This window comes from Halichoerus grypus, chromosome 6 (assembly GCF_964656455.1).
Source record: "Halichoerus grypus chromosome 6, mHalGry1.hap1.1, whole genome shotgun sequence".
Classification (NCBI taxonomy): domain Eukaryota; kingdom Metazoa; phylum Chordata; class Mammalia; order Carnivora; family Phocidae; genus Halichoerus; species Halichoerus grypus.
Window position 1 is genome coordinate 38,033,362 of NC_135717.1, and position 11,600 is coordinate 38,044,961.

Sequence of the window (11,600 nt, forward strand, 5' to 3'; positions counted from 1 at the left end):
ATATTCGAAAATGAAGTACTCAGGATATCCAGTGTATAATAGAAGATGTAGTTGTTGTTGTTTTTAATCATTTATTATTTTTCTCCTGGTACAGAAGTGTGTTCACATTCTTCTAGTGCTTTCTAAGGAACAGAGTTCATGGGGTTATTACCAGGATTCTGTAGGCGGGACGTTTCTGTACCCTAGGCCAACGCCCAGCTTTACCCACAGCTGGTGCTCTACTGCCACCCGGGACATCATAATTGATAACATGGCTGCGTTTGCCCATCCACATAGCCAGGCACCCAGAAAATGCTCACAATGTTCTGGCTGAACAAATTCCTCTAACAGCTCCCAATAGAAGAGAATTATGATGTGCCTTACCCCTCTCACATACAGGCTCAGTTTCTTTATGAATATTCCTGCTCAGCTGTTCTTGCAGACCCTGGTATGTATTCCAAAATTCTTCATCCTGGGCCATTCCCACTGGCTGGGATTCTGCTGTTTCTCCCAAGATCACTGCCTCCTTTCCCAGCTCTTGGACTGCAACCTAGAAATAATCCCCATCTTGTTACCACAAAAATTACTTTTGGTTTTGGACTTGAATGTAAAAGGAGGAAATAGTGAACAGTCCAGATGGTGGGAAATGTGTGACACTAAAGGAAATGACAAAAAGACTTAAAGAAATATCAGGCCACCAATTTTGCAGAGAGCTACCCACAAAACGCTGAAATATTAGGATAAAAGGGAAAAAAAAATGTGGCTACTGCTAGTCCTCTGACACAGCAGGCCCAACCCCTCTGCATAAAGACCAGTTCAGATCACTAGGAGGACTACAGAGGCCACCTGTTCTCATGCTACTTTGACAGGCTTTCTCTTTGACTTAGATCCCTCCTTAGTGTTTCTGTCTTCTCATTTTCTCAAAAGGTCAAAAAGTTGAATAAATGAAGTTGTCTCCTCAACCATATTATCCCCATGGCCAGGGAAGGTTTTCACAGAACAGGGATGAAATGGAAGAAAGGGGAAGAAAGTTTGGCTCCAACCTACCTCCAAAATTTTTTGGCATTAAATATATGCCTGCCCTGTTTCTTCCCAGTAGGCCTGAAGCCAGTTGGTGTTCTGCCACCTGGCTAAGGACGTGCTCCCCACTAACCAGTAGAGCCAAGGACCAACCATTGAGAGCACTGTGGAGGCTCTCACCTATGAGTCAGACGAGACTATCCTTCAACGTCTTTCTTCTCTCCGCTACTCTGCTAGGATTTTCAAATCTGTTTTCCTTTCTTCTGCATACTTTTCTGTCCCTCTGCATTCTTCCCCCATTATTTGGGTTTTCCTTCTCTTTACTATCTCCACTCAACTTTTCATTTCAAAAACAATCTTTCTCAAAGGCCAGGAAAGTATCTGCCAAGGATCTGCAAAACCTGTGGACTACTGCTGTAGGTTTGTGGTTTCTGGTCCTGCCTTAGATGTCCTCCAACAGAACAGTGAACTAATTCACCTTATTTCTCAATTAACTGCCCCCACCCCATATCCTCCTTCATTCTATTTCATGGCATGTACCAGGAATCTTTCTTCTCACCCCATTCCTCGTGTGACCAGATTCCCTCTCCAAGTGTTCTACCAGGACCACAGCCTCCTCAATGCTCTGTAGATGGTCCTTCCTTATCCGGCTCTGGGTGTCCCTGGGTAGAATGGTCACAAACTGTTCTAGCACAAGCAGTTCCAAGATCTGCTCTTTTGAGTGGAGCTCTGGCCTCAGCCACTGACGACATAATTCCTGAAGTTGTCCAACAATTTCACGGGGTCCTGCTGCTTCGTGATAGCAGAAATTCCGGAAGTGCTGGCGACAGCTTTCAGGATTGAGACTGTCCGTTTGTGCGGTATATTTCTTATTGTGACTGGAACTCTCTATCACAGGCCCCTTGCTCTCCCACAGAACCCTAATCTGAGGGTTCAAATAGTCAGCCACCTTCAGATCTACCATCATTATTCTGCTGCAGGAACAGTTTTACTCCTTTGTTGGATACCCCACCAGCACCACCTTTGGCAAATAAGACCCAGTCAGCTCTGGAACAAAATCAATAAAAGGATCTTCTTCCTAAAACACTGAAAGCAGAAAAAAAGTGCACATCAGTAAGAAAGTCACATGAACTTTACTACGCACTACTCATAACAGGAGAAAAATGAACAGAAAAATCCTGCCTTGCTTTCCTTTTTTTTTTTTTTTTTTTTAAAGATTTTATTTATTTATTTGACGGAGAGAGACACAGCGAGAGAGGGAATACAAGCAGGGGGAGTGGGAGAGGGAGAAGCAGGCTTCCCGCTGAGCAGGGAGCCCGATGTGGGGCTCGATCCCAGGACCTGGAATCATGACCTGAGCCGAAGGCAGACGCTTAACGACTGAGCCACCCAAGCACCCCCTTTTATTTTCTTTTAAAAAGAGTTTATTTATTTATTTGTGAGAGAGAGAAAGAGCAGGGGGAAGGACAGAGGGAGAAGCAGACTCCTCGATGAGCAGGGAGCCTGACATGGGGTTCAATCTCAAAAGCCTGAGATCATGACCTGGCCCAAGGCAGCCACATAACCGACTGAGCCACCCAGGTGCCCCTGCTTTCCTTTTAAAGAATCCACTGCCAGACCCTTTCTTCTTCTCTTATCCACTTGAAATAAGGCACAGCGCATTGATAGACAAATGCCCACTGAGGACTTGGCCTTTGCAAAAATAATGATTCAAGAAAGGTTAGACAGTTGAGAACATTTACACCCTCTGGATGCAAGGAGCCTGGGGATTATCCAAAGACTTCATTGCTGTGCTTCCTATGCCAGCTTCCCCATACCAAGGGAGACCAGGAGAATATTCTGAGTTCCTCTTAAATTTTAACGTGTCATCCCAGTCTTCTGTCTCTAGTAAGGGGGTCCAACTTCTCTGACCCTTCATCCTCTTGTGAAGACGGAAACCCTCAGTGCGTGGAACATTCCAGATTCTCCTTTTCACTCTACGAATACTGGCAGGAGAGCTGGGACACGGAAGTGAGACCAGAGAAGAAGGGAAGTAACTAGGGAAAAAGCAGTCCTATTCTTCTCAGACAGCATCCCCGGATTAAGTAACTAGATGCTCAACACTCTTGTTTGACACTTCCCTGCAAGAAGCATAAAGGGCACCGTGCACAAGATCCATTCCTGTGTTTTTAAATCTCTTTACTTGACCCAGAAAAATCACAGCTGATCTTTGCTTACAAAACGTTTATCCACAGGCCAAGTCGCAAAGGAGGAGAGAAGGAGAGTTGGTGGTGTTGAGAGTGACCCTTCGGCCCACCTTCCCTTTCTTCGACGCTCATTTAGACCTCGAGGCGAGACTGAGGAGAGTCCCGGGACCTCGCTTTCCCTGGCGTGAGCCCGCAGGAACGGCACCCAAAGTCGACCAGGATGCCACGGTATTCCCAAACGGCCGGCCGCCGGCTGCCAGCAGGCTCAGCGGGCACCGGGACGCTTGCCGTGCTTGGGTACCAGCAAAGGCTGACGTCTCCGAGGCTGCACCGCCCGGGTCCCCGGCGCGCGGCAACACCGGCCAGCGAGGCCCCGACGCCGGCTGCGCAAAGGCGGACAACAGGATGGCCTCCGGAGCCTGACGGCGGGGCTTCCAGAAATGGTTCCGCCGTCAGGCGGCGCCGCCCGGCCTGGAAACACCGCGGTCCACGGACAATGGCGGCCAGGCTCCCTCGGGACCTCCGCGGCCGACGCCGCTCCCCCTGCCACCCGCTCACCTGCAGGCCGCCGCCCTCCGCCCCGCGCCGCTCCGAGGCGGGCCCCGCCCCGTGCAAGACCGTCCTCAGCACCGGCCCTCAGGCCCGCGTCGCTGCCCGGGCCCCAACCAACACCGCGCTCCGGCCGGAAGCGGACTGACGCCCTTCCGGGGAGGGGCTTCGAGCAGCCGTGCCGCGGGCCGCGGCCTCGCGGAGGCAAAGCGGCTTTCCGCCGGGTGCCGCCCTGGCGGCCGGAAAGAGTTAATGCTACCGAGTGTCCCGTTTCCCGCCGCGGCCTAGAGGGGCCTGCGCGGCTCGGCGAGCTGCTGTCGCCGCCTCGCGTCCCGGCTCCGGGAGGCGCTGCGCGACCGGCTGGTACCTGCGTGGCTTTCGGGCGGCTGGCTGCGCCTAATCCCCCGAGCCCCGCCCGGCGAGGGGGCCGCCCCTGCGCGCGCGGGGCCCTCGGTCTTCCTGGGGCTTGCGTCCCGGTCGGGATCGGCGGCCCCCGAGGGCTTGTTCCCTCCTCTGGGCCGCGCGTCCCTCACAGCGATCACGTTTTCCTGGTGAGGTAGGTTTCAGCCGCTGAGACGGGCCCCATTTGTAGTGTCCTTGACAGGGACATGGAGGCGCGGCTCGGCCCGGGTCCCACGAGCGACGGGCGGCGGCCCCTAGTATGGGATTTAGGTCCCCTGCAGTCTTGGCTCCCGCTCCGTCCGCCACGGCATGCTCCCTGGATGATGGGAACCCCCTTTCCATCTTGTGTCCCCTGCAGTCTCTGCCAGAGTTCGTGAACCCTGCTTCTCAGGATCCGGGCATTTCGGGTTGTCGGCGTCTCCTTCCTAATCATCAGGGCTCTCCTAGCGTCAGCCTTCGCCAGGCAACGGGTTACTTACTAGGTCCACTACGTGCAGGCAGGGCTAGAGTGCACAGGTCAAAGTCTTTGCTGCAAGGAATCTGGCCAAAGGACCGGGGCATTTTCGTGACCGTCAGTAGTTACACAGGCTAGGAAGAGCTCGGGAGGCCTAGGCTGAGCGCTGCGGGAGTCCAAGGAAGTCAGAGTTGACTTATGGTTGGGGAAATGGTCAAATACCTTGAACCTGGTCTGTCCGCACCACGGAGTGGGGCCACATCCACGCAGAGGGAAAGCTGGAAAAGATTGGGGTGTGAGAAGATCCGCCATACGTTTTCACTAAGTGTGATCGGGCTACATTTGGAGGAAGACTTAACAGTGAGAAAATAAGTTCTAGTAGCCCTCTCACGGGGTGCGTGGCATGGCAGTGAAGAGACTGCATTTAATAAAAGTAATTCCTGGAGCATCGCCGGAGGCTTTCTGAGGGAGCTTTTTTCCAGGGCAGTTCATCTGGAAGTAAGGTGAAGGTGGGAATGAAAATGGGAGACCAGTACCAGGCCATTATATTACTTTTGCTTTTAGGTGGAATCCTGTTATGCTTCTCTGATCCTTTCTCAAAGGATTAAACACGGGAGATAAGAATAAGCATCTGCCTAAGTCACTTGAATAGGTTTCAGAGCAGGTTCATTTCCTTGGAATCCGAGTCAGGTTGAGACTTAAGTTTCTTCAAAAGCAATTCTTTCCAGGCTTCCAGAAGCAGAGGACAGTAGTGCTCTTAGCATTGAGATCCTCACCATCAGGCCCAAGGCTGAGCATATACTTGGAACTTTACTAAAGTGAATAAATGAACTTCTGCCAGTGGTGCCCTTGCATGGTACTGGAGGGCCTGATTCATAACATGGGTACAGAGGTGTTTGGGGGAGAAAAAGTGGGAAAAGAGACCCTGTGAAAGCAAGAAGGCACAAACTGGTGAATAGTGAATGAGGGCCAGTAATGATTTTTGTAGTTTGAAGTCTGTGCCAGAGTTCCTTTCCCTTGCTGTGGAGCCCACCATCATCCCCCGCCAGGGGAATGTGATTTTGAAATCACATTCCCCTGCCTTGGTACTGCTTGAAAAATGATGAAATGTACAGCTGGGAAGCGATGACAGCAAAGACCTGCACTTAGTTTTCTGAGTTACCACACAACTGCAGTAGCGGGCTGAGTGGCTTTGCTGCGTGACTGGCTGGAGTTAACAGTGCTGCTACTGACTAACCAATTCTTGCTTTTTTCTTTTTTTATTTATATTAGTTATCACTGAATAATTCCCTTAGTTATGACTGCCTTTTTCAAAGTTGCTTGATCTTAGTCTGTATTTGCTCCACACCCTATTCACGATCATATTCTTTCACGATCCTCTTAGTGTTCCACAAACCAGTTGGCATTTCTGGCAACAAATGTTAGAGGAAAACTAGCAGCCTGGACTCTTTTGGGTTTCTAGATGAGAAGCTTGTGATAATTCTTTGTAATTGAGGAATGAATGAAAGCCAATCAGGCTGTGCAGTATAGGAGAGGAAAAAATAAGTGAAATGCCAATCATTTTCCTCATTTCTCTGACATACTTTTCTTTCTTCATAGCACCTGAAATGGATAGAAGTTGCAGTTTTTGTTACTTCCCATGAGTTTGTGTGTCTGGAATGAAAACAATGAAATTAATCTAGAGTAGGACATTTGTAAGGACATGGAATGGCATTGGGCATCACCAGGAGGACCTGCAAGGAATATCTGAGGATTATCAGAAACAGTAGTAGAGAAATCTTTTAAATTTCTTCAAGCAGGGGAAAAAGTGAGTATTGTTTCAAATTAAGCAACATCTACAGTGAAGAGAAATCGAATAAAGTCTCAAATATAACAAATCTGTTACTTAACATCCTAATGTAAATTTAGAACAAAAAAATGAAAGGTCAAATCTTTTTAAAAATGTTTAACTATGATAAAATATTTTTAAAACTTTTGGACTGATCTCTAAGAATTGCCATGACTCTGAAACTCAGTAATTCCGAAATATGGAAAAGCTTCAGTGAAAAATAACACTTGAGAATATACCAGATGTACACAAGGAAGAAGTTTTGAGAGTGGGAAAAGTACCACTAACAAATTTTTATATACTTAGAGATTACACCTTGGTAAACATAAGAAGTTAAAGCTCAGTCATTGAGAATGCTACATTGAATGTAATAAACGTGAGATTTCTTCACATGGACAACAGAACCTATTAACTTTCTTTTTCATGTAAAGATACTAAACAATTGTTCAGGAATGCCAGCTCTCCAGACATCCCAATGTTAGGATAGCGTGGACTCTTTATCCAGGTGGGTGGCCTGCTGCCCAGTGAACACTACGTACAGAGCACCACGAGCACTTTTGTTTCTGGCAGTGAGGTAAAATCAGGTCGTTTTGGAAGGGGAGAAGCCACTCTGCATCTGTGCTACATAAAATTACTCTCTATGCCTTTGAGGCTTTCACACTCCCTTCTCAAGCACTACTTTTTATGTAGACTCTCACTTGGCTTTGTTCTTGGGGACACATCTCACCTCTGCTCCTGTTGTCTTTTTCTGTGTTGAGTTAGGGAGAGTATGCAGGTATTCCTGTTATTCCTGACTGGTGCTGCTGTATCTGTCAAGAAAGGAGGAGGTGGATGGGGTTCTGAGAACACATCATCCATATCTTGCAGGAGCAACAGCTAGATAGGGCTTTGATAGTGGTGGCTTTCTGAGTTCCTAAGACCTTCATCTGTAGACTCACACTTCAGTCATGAGCCTTTATCCCTTTTAGCCCAATACCCTTCTGTACAAATGCCTGTGCCTTTTGGGGCTTTAAGCTAGTTTTTTGTTTTGCTTTTAATTTTTTCCAATTCAGTAAGGCTTTTCCCTCTTTTTCTCCTGTTGGTTGTTTGAAACAAAATTCACTATGAATAAAAGAGGGAAATATACAACATTGAATTTGGAGGAGAAAATGAAGGTTCTCAGTAGGATTGAAGCTGGACGATCTCTTAAAAGTGTAATGGATGAATTTGGAATCAGTAAATCAACATTTTATGACATTAAAAAGAATAAGAAATTGATTTTGGACTTTGTACTGAAGCAGGACATGCCATTAGCAGGGGCTGAGAAGAGAAAAAGGACAACAGGAGCCAAATATGGTGATGTGGATGATGCAGTCTACATGTGGTACCAACGGAAACGCTCAGCTGGTGTCCCTGTTAGAGGTGTGGAGCTTCAGGCTGCTGCAGAGAGATTCGCACAGTGTTTTGGGCGAACAGACTTTAAAGCTAGCACTGGTTGGCTTTTTAGATTTCGAAATAGGCACGCAATTGGGAATCGAAAAGTATGTGGGGAACAAGTCCTAAGTTCAGCTTCAGAAAATGTTGAACCATTTCGACGAAAACTGTACATGCTTATCAAAGAGGAGAAACTGAGTCTAGCTCAGCTGTACAGTGGGGATGAGACTGACCTCTTTTGGAAGTCAATGCCAGAAAACATTCAGGCAAGCAGAAAAGAGATCTGCCTGCCTGGGAGGAAAATAAACAAAGAACGGTTGTCTGCTCTTTTATGTGCAAATGCAGATGGAACTCATAAGTTAAAGTCAATCATTATTGGAAAATCAAAGCTGCCCAGAAGTGTGAAAGAGGACACAAATACCTTACCTGTGATATATAAGCCTAGTAAAGATGTTTGGTTCACCAGAGAATTGTTTTCAGAATGGTTCTTTCAAAACTTTGTTCCCGAGGTCAGGCATTTTCAACTTAGTGTTTTAGGATTCCATGAAGAGGATGTCAGGGCCTTGTTACTTCTGGACAGTTCTCCAGTTCACTCTTCCGCCGAATCACTAACCAGTGAGGATGGTCGAATAAAATGCATGTTCTTTCCCCATAACACTTCAACCTTGATTCAGCCAATGAATCAAGGTGTGATCTTGAGCTGTAAACGACTTTATAGGTGGAAGCAACTTGAAGAGAGTCTTGTAATTTTTGAAGAAAGTGATGATGAGCAAGATAAAGGAGAAAAAGGAGTTTCCAAGATTAAAATCTACAACATAAAAAGTGCAATTTTTAACTGGGCAAAGAGTTGGGATGAAGTGAAACAAATAACCATAGCAAATGCATGGGAAAATCTTCTTTACAAAAAGGAACCTGAATATGATCTTCAAGGCTCAGAAGATGGAGATTATAGAGAAATCCTGGAGAAATGTGGGGAGTTGGAAACCACACTGGCTGATGATAGAGTGTGGTTCAATGGGGATGATGAAGAAAAGGGTAGCCCCGCAAAAACAAAAAGTGGAATTACAAAGGAAGTTGTTCAGAAAGGAGGAGGAGCTGAAGAGCAGACTGCTGAATTTCAGTTACCTGCTGTCAGAGAGAGTTTGGACTACCTACTTGACTTTGTTGATGCCACACCTGAGTTTCAAAGGTTCCATTTCACACTGAAAGAGATGCAACAAGAAATAATTAAAAAAGAGTTCCAGAGTAGAATCCATTCTAGGATTGGTAGTTTTTTGAAACCCAGGCCTCGTGTTATGAAGGATTCCTTCAATATGCCTTCAACTTCTAGTAATTAGATTCTGTGTTTAAAGTTTCTGTAGTTATGTATGATGCAGACCTGTTATGAATTGTCATTGTTTTTATCAGCTGACCTCATTTTGCATAGCACTGCCCATTTATATATTGTTTATAATACATACAATTTAAAAATAAATTTCTTTAAAATATAAAAACATTCATTAATCCATTTTTATTTCTGTTTTAGCCAAGGATCTGAATAACGAAGAGTTATTGTCCCAGATTATCTAAGGTGGAATGGATGTGGGAAAAGCATTACATTCTATCTCATTCAGAGCATATAACAAGAAGCTATATGCTGACTAGTTCTAGTTATTTTTTAAAAGATTTTTTAAAAGTACATAAAATAAAAAAATAAAAAGATAAGAGATTTGGTTTTCAGTTTAATGGTGTGACATGCTCTGCTTTCTTAAATTTGTACCACCTGCTGTCCTCCCCTTCTCATGCAAGTAACATGCTAATTATAGAAGATACATATTTAAAAGATGAAAAGCACCCAACATCTGTCGACCAATGATAGTTTAACACTTTGGTATATTTCATGTATTTAAAAAATAGGCAGATTACTTGGTAAATACAAGTTTTTATATCTTATTGTGTTAACATGCTTTAGGCCTTGGCATTAATAAAACGTTAGCATTTGTTTTAAGCCTAGGGTAGAATGGATTGTGGAAGAAGTTGATGGGAATGTCAGATGAGTTTACTGGACAGCTCTCTAGTTCCTTTTAAGTCATTGCATCAAACGCCCCACCCCCACCCCACCCCCGCCACAGGTAATACATTTCCAGAGTAAATGACCGGCAGTCACACCCTTTTGAAAAGTATTCACTAATTCTGGAAGCCTCACGTTGCCTTTCCGTGCTAGGTACCGAGCCTGGTGTTGGGCATTGGACTTGAATTAGAGAGAAAACGAATAGGAACAAACCACCATTCAATGTGTAAGTGCTAGGTGAGTGTGGAGAGGGCTTTGGGAGTGTTTGGGTAGCAGGGGAAGTATCTAAGAGGGTCAAGTGTGACTTCTGAGCTGAGCTTTAAAATTTAGTGCTGGCAGTAGCAGGGCAGTCCGGGCAAAGAGCTCAGGCTCTTCGATTTGAGAGTGAATCTCCCTGGGAAGCTGCAAGATCCCTGGATGGTTGCTGTAGGAGCAGCTGGCAAAGAAAAGCAGGAAAGACAGGTCCGGGCCAGATTTTCATGCTAGGTCATCCTAGGATTTCAGACATCCGTCTGGGCCCACGTAAAGTTCTGTCGGTTCGACATCCTAAATGGCTCACCTTTTGTCTCCACTTCTCCCTCCCTGCTGTTCGTGTCCCGGTCCAGGCTGCCATCACCCCCTGACTGGACAACTGCATCAGTCTCCTTTCTTGTCCTCTCCCGATCCTTTCTCATCCTGTAGCCCCTTCGTGGGCTTCCCATTGCATTTAAGCAAAGACTCCTGACCTCAGGTCGGCCTGCAGGCCCGCCCTTCCCGGCGCCTGAACCTCCCCTTTCCCGGCGGCCACACCACCCAGGTCTGCGCTCGCCCCCTGCTGGACCACGAGAGCCGGGCCCGCTGTAGGCCCCGGGTAAGCGCACACCTGAGAGACCGGGGAAAGTTTCGGGGAGGGTTGTAGCGCCGCCGGCGTCCGCTGGGAAAGAGGGAGAGGGAAGGCTGCGGCCTGGTGGCCCGGCCCAGCCCTATGAGCCGAGAACTGTGCGGAGCGCCAGCCAGTGTGCCAGAGCCACCGGAGCGTGAGGGCGGGGCGGCCCTAGGGGCAGTCGCGGCCCGGCGCAGCCATAGGGCGTCCGCCAACCGGGCCAGAGTGGCCAGGGGGAGAGGTTGCGGGTGGAGAGCGGGCCCGTGAGACGGGCGCAGCCATAGAGTGTCAAGGGGCGGGCCAGAGCGGCCGGGAAGAAGGGGGTGGGCCCGAAGGGAGGAGAGGCCGGGCGCAACCATGGAGTTCCTGCCGGCGAACTAGAGAGGCCGGAGTGGGGAGGCGCCGCGCCCTAGCTGTCCCCGGTCCGGGAGCAGAGGCCGCCAGAAAGCTTGGGCGTAGGGTGAGGGAAGGTTTGTCAGGACTGGGCTGCCGAGCGCCCGCCCCGTCACCTCCTGTTCCTTCCCGGGCTCGCGCAGGAGCCGTTCTCGGTGGGGCAGGAGCGCAGGCGGGCGGTCCAGCCGTCAGGAAGGGGCTGATGTCTTTGGTTCTGGAAATATTTTCAGGACTAGAGCTCCTCCGAGAAACCCAGGCACCTCACTCTCGTTCCGGTGGCTGAGCCCCCGCCCCCCCCCCCCAGAAGAACGGGAAAGAGTGGGGATACGGAGGCAAACACGACAACGCATTATGTCCAAAAACATACCCCAGGATTTGAGAAAGAAACTTAGTAATTTCTTTCCTTACCCTTTCTTGCCTGCGGAAATCTGACCACCTCCTCAGAGCAGGTTTGGAACCTGGCG

At 47.9% G+C, this 11,600-nt stretch overlaps 1 protein-coding gene across 10 annotated transcripts in view; it reads right to left on the minus strand.

Annotated features, from left to right (window-relative positions):
• LOC118534485 (zinc finger protein 75D) overlaps positions 1–11,035 on the minus strand; it is a 31,478-nt gene extending 20,443 nt beyond the window's left edge. For 6 of the 10 annotated variants that reach the window (XR_013448930.1, XR_013448931.1, XM_078074914.1 and 3 more), the window contains exons 1-3: positions 3,744–3,862; positions 1,559–2,085; positions 364–529 (exon numbers count right to left, since the gene is read on the minus strand). Coding sequence is in view for 8 of the 10 variants with exons in the window: in XM_078074914.1 (XP_077931040.1) it covers positions 364–529; positions 1,559–1,966 (574 nt within the window). In the remaining 2 variants the exon portion in view is untranslated. The other 4 variants (XM_078074913.1, XM_078074912.1, XM_078074911.1 and 1 more) reach the window with 4 other exon arrangements.
• Between the last annotated feature and the right edge of the window lie 565 nt (positions 11,036–11,600).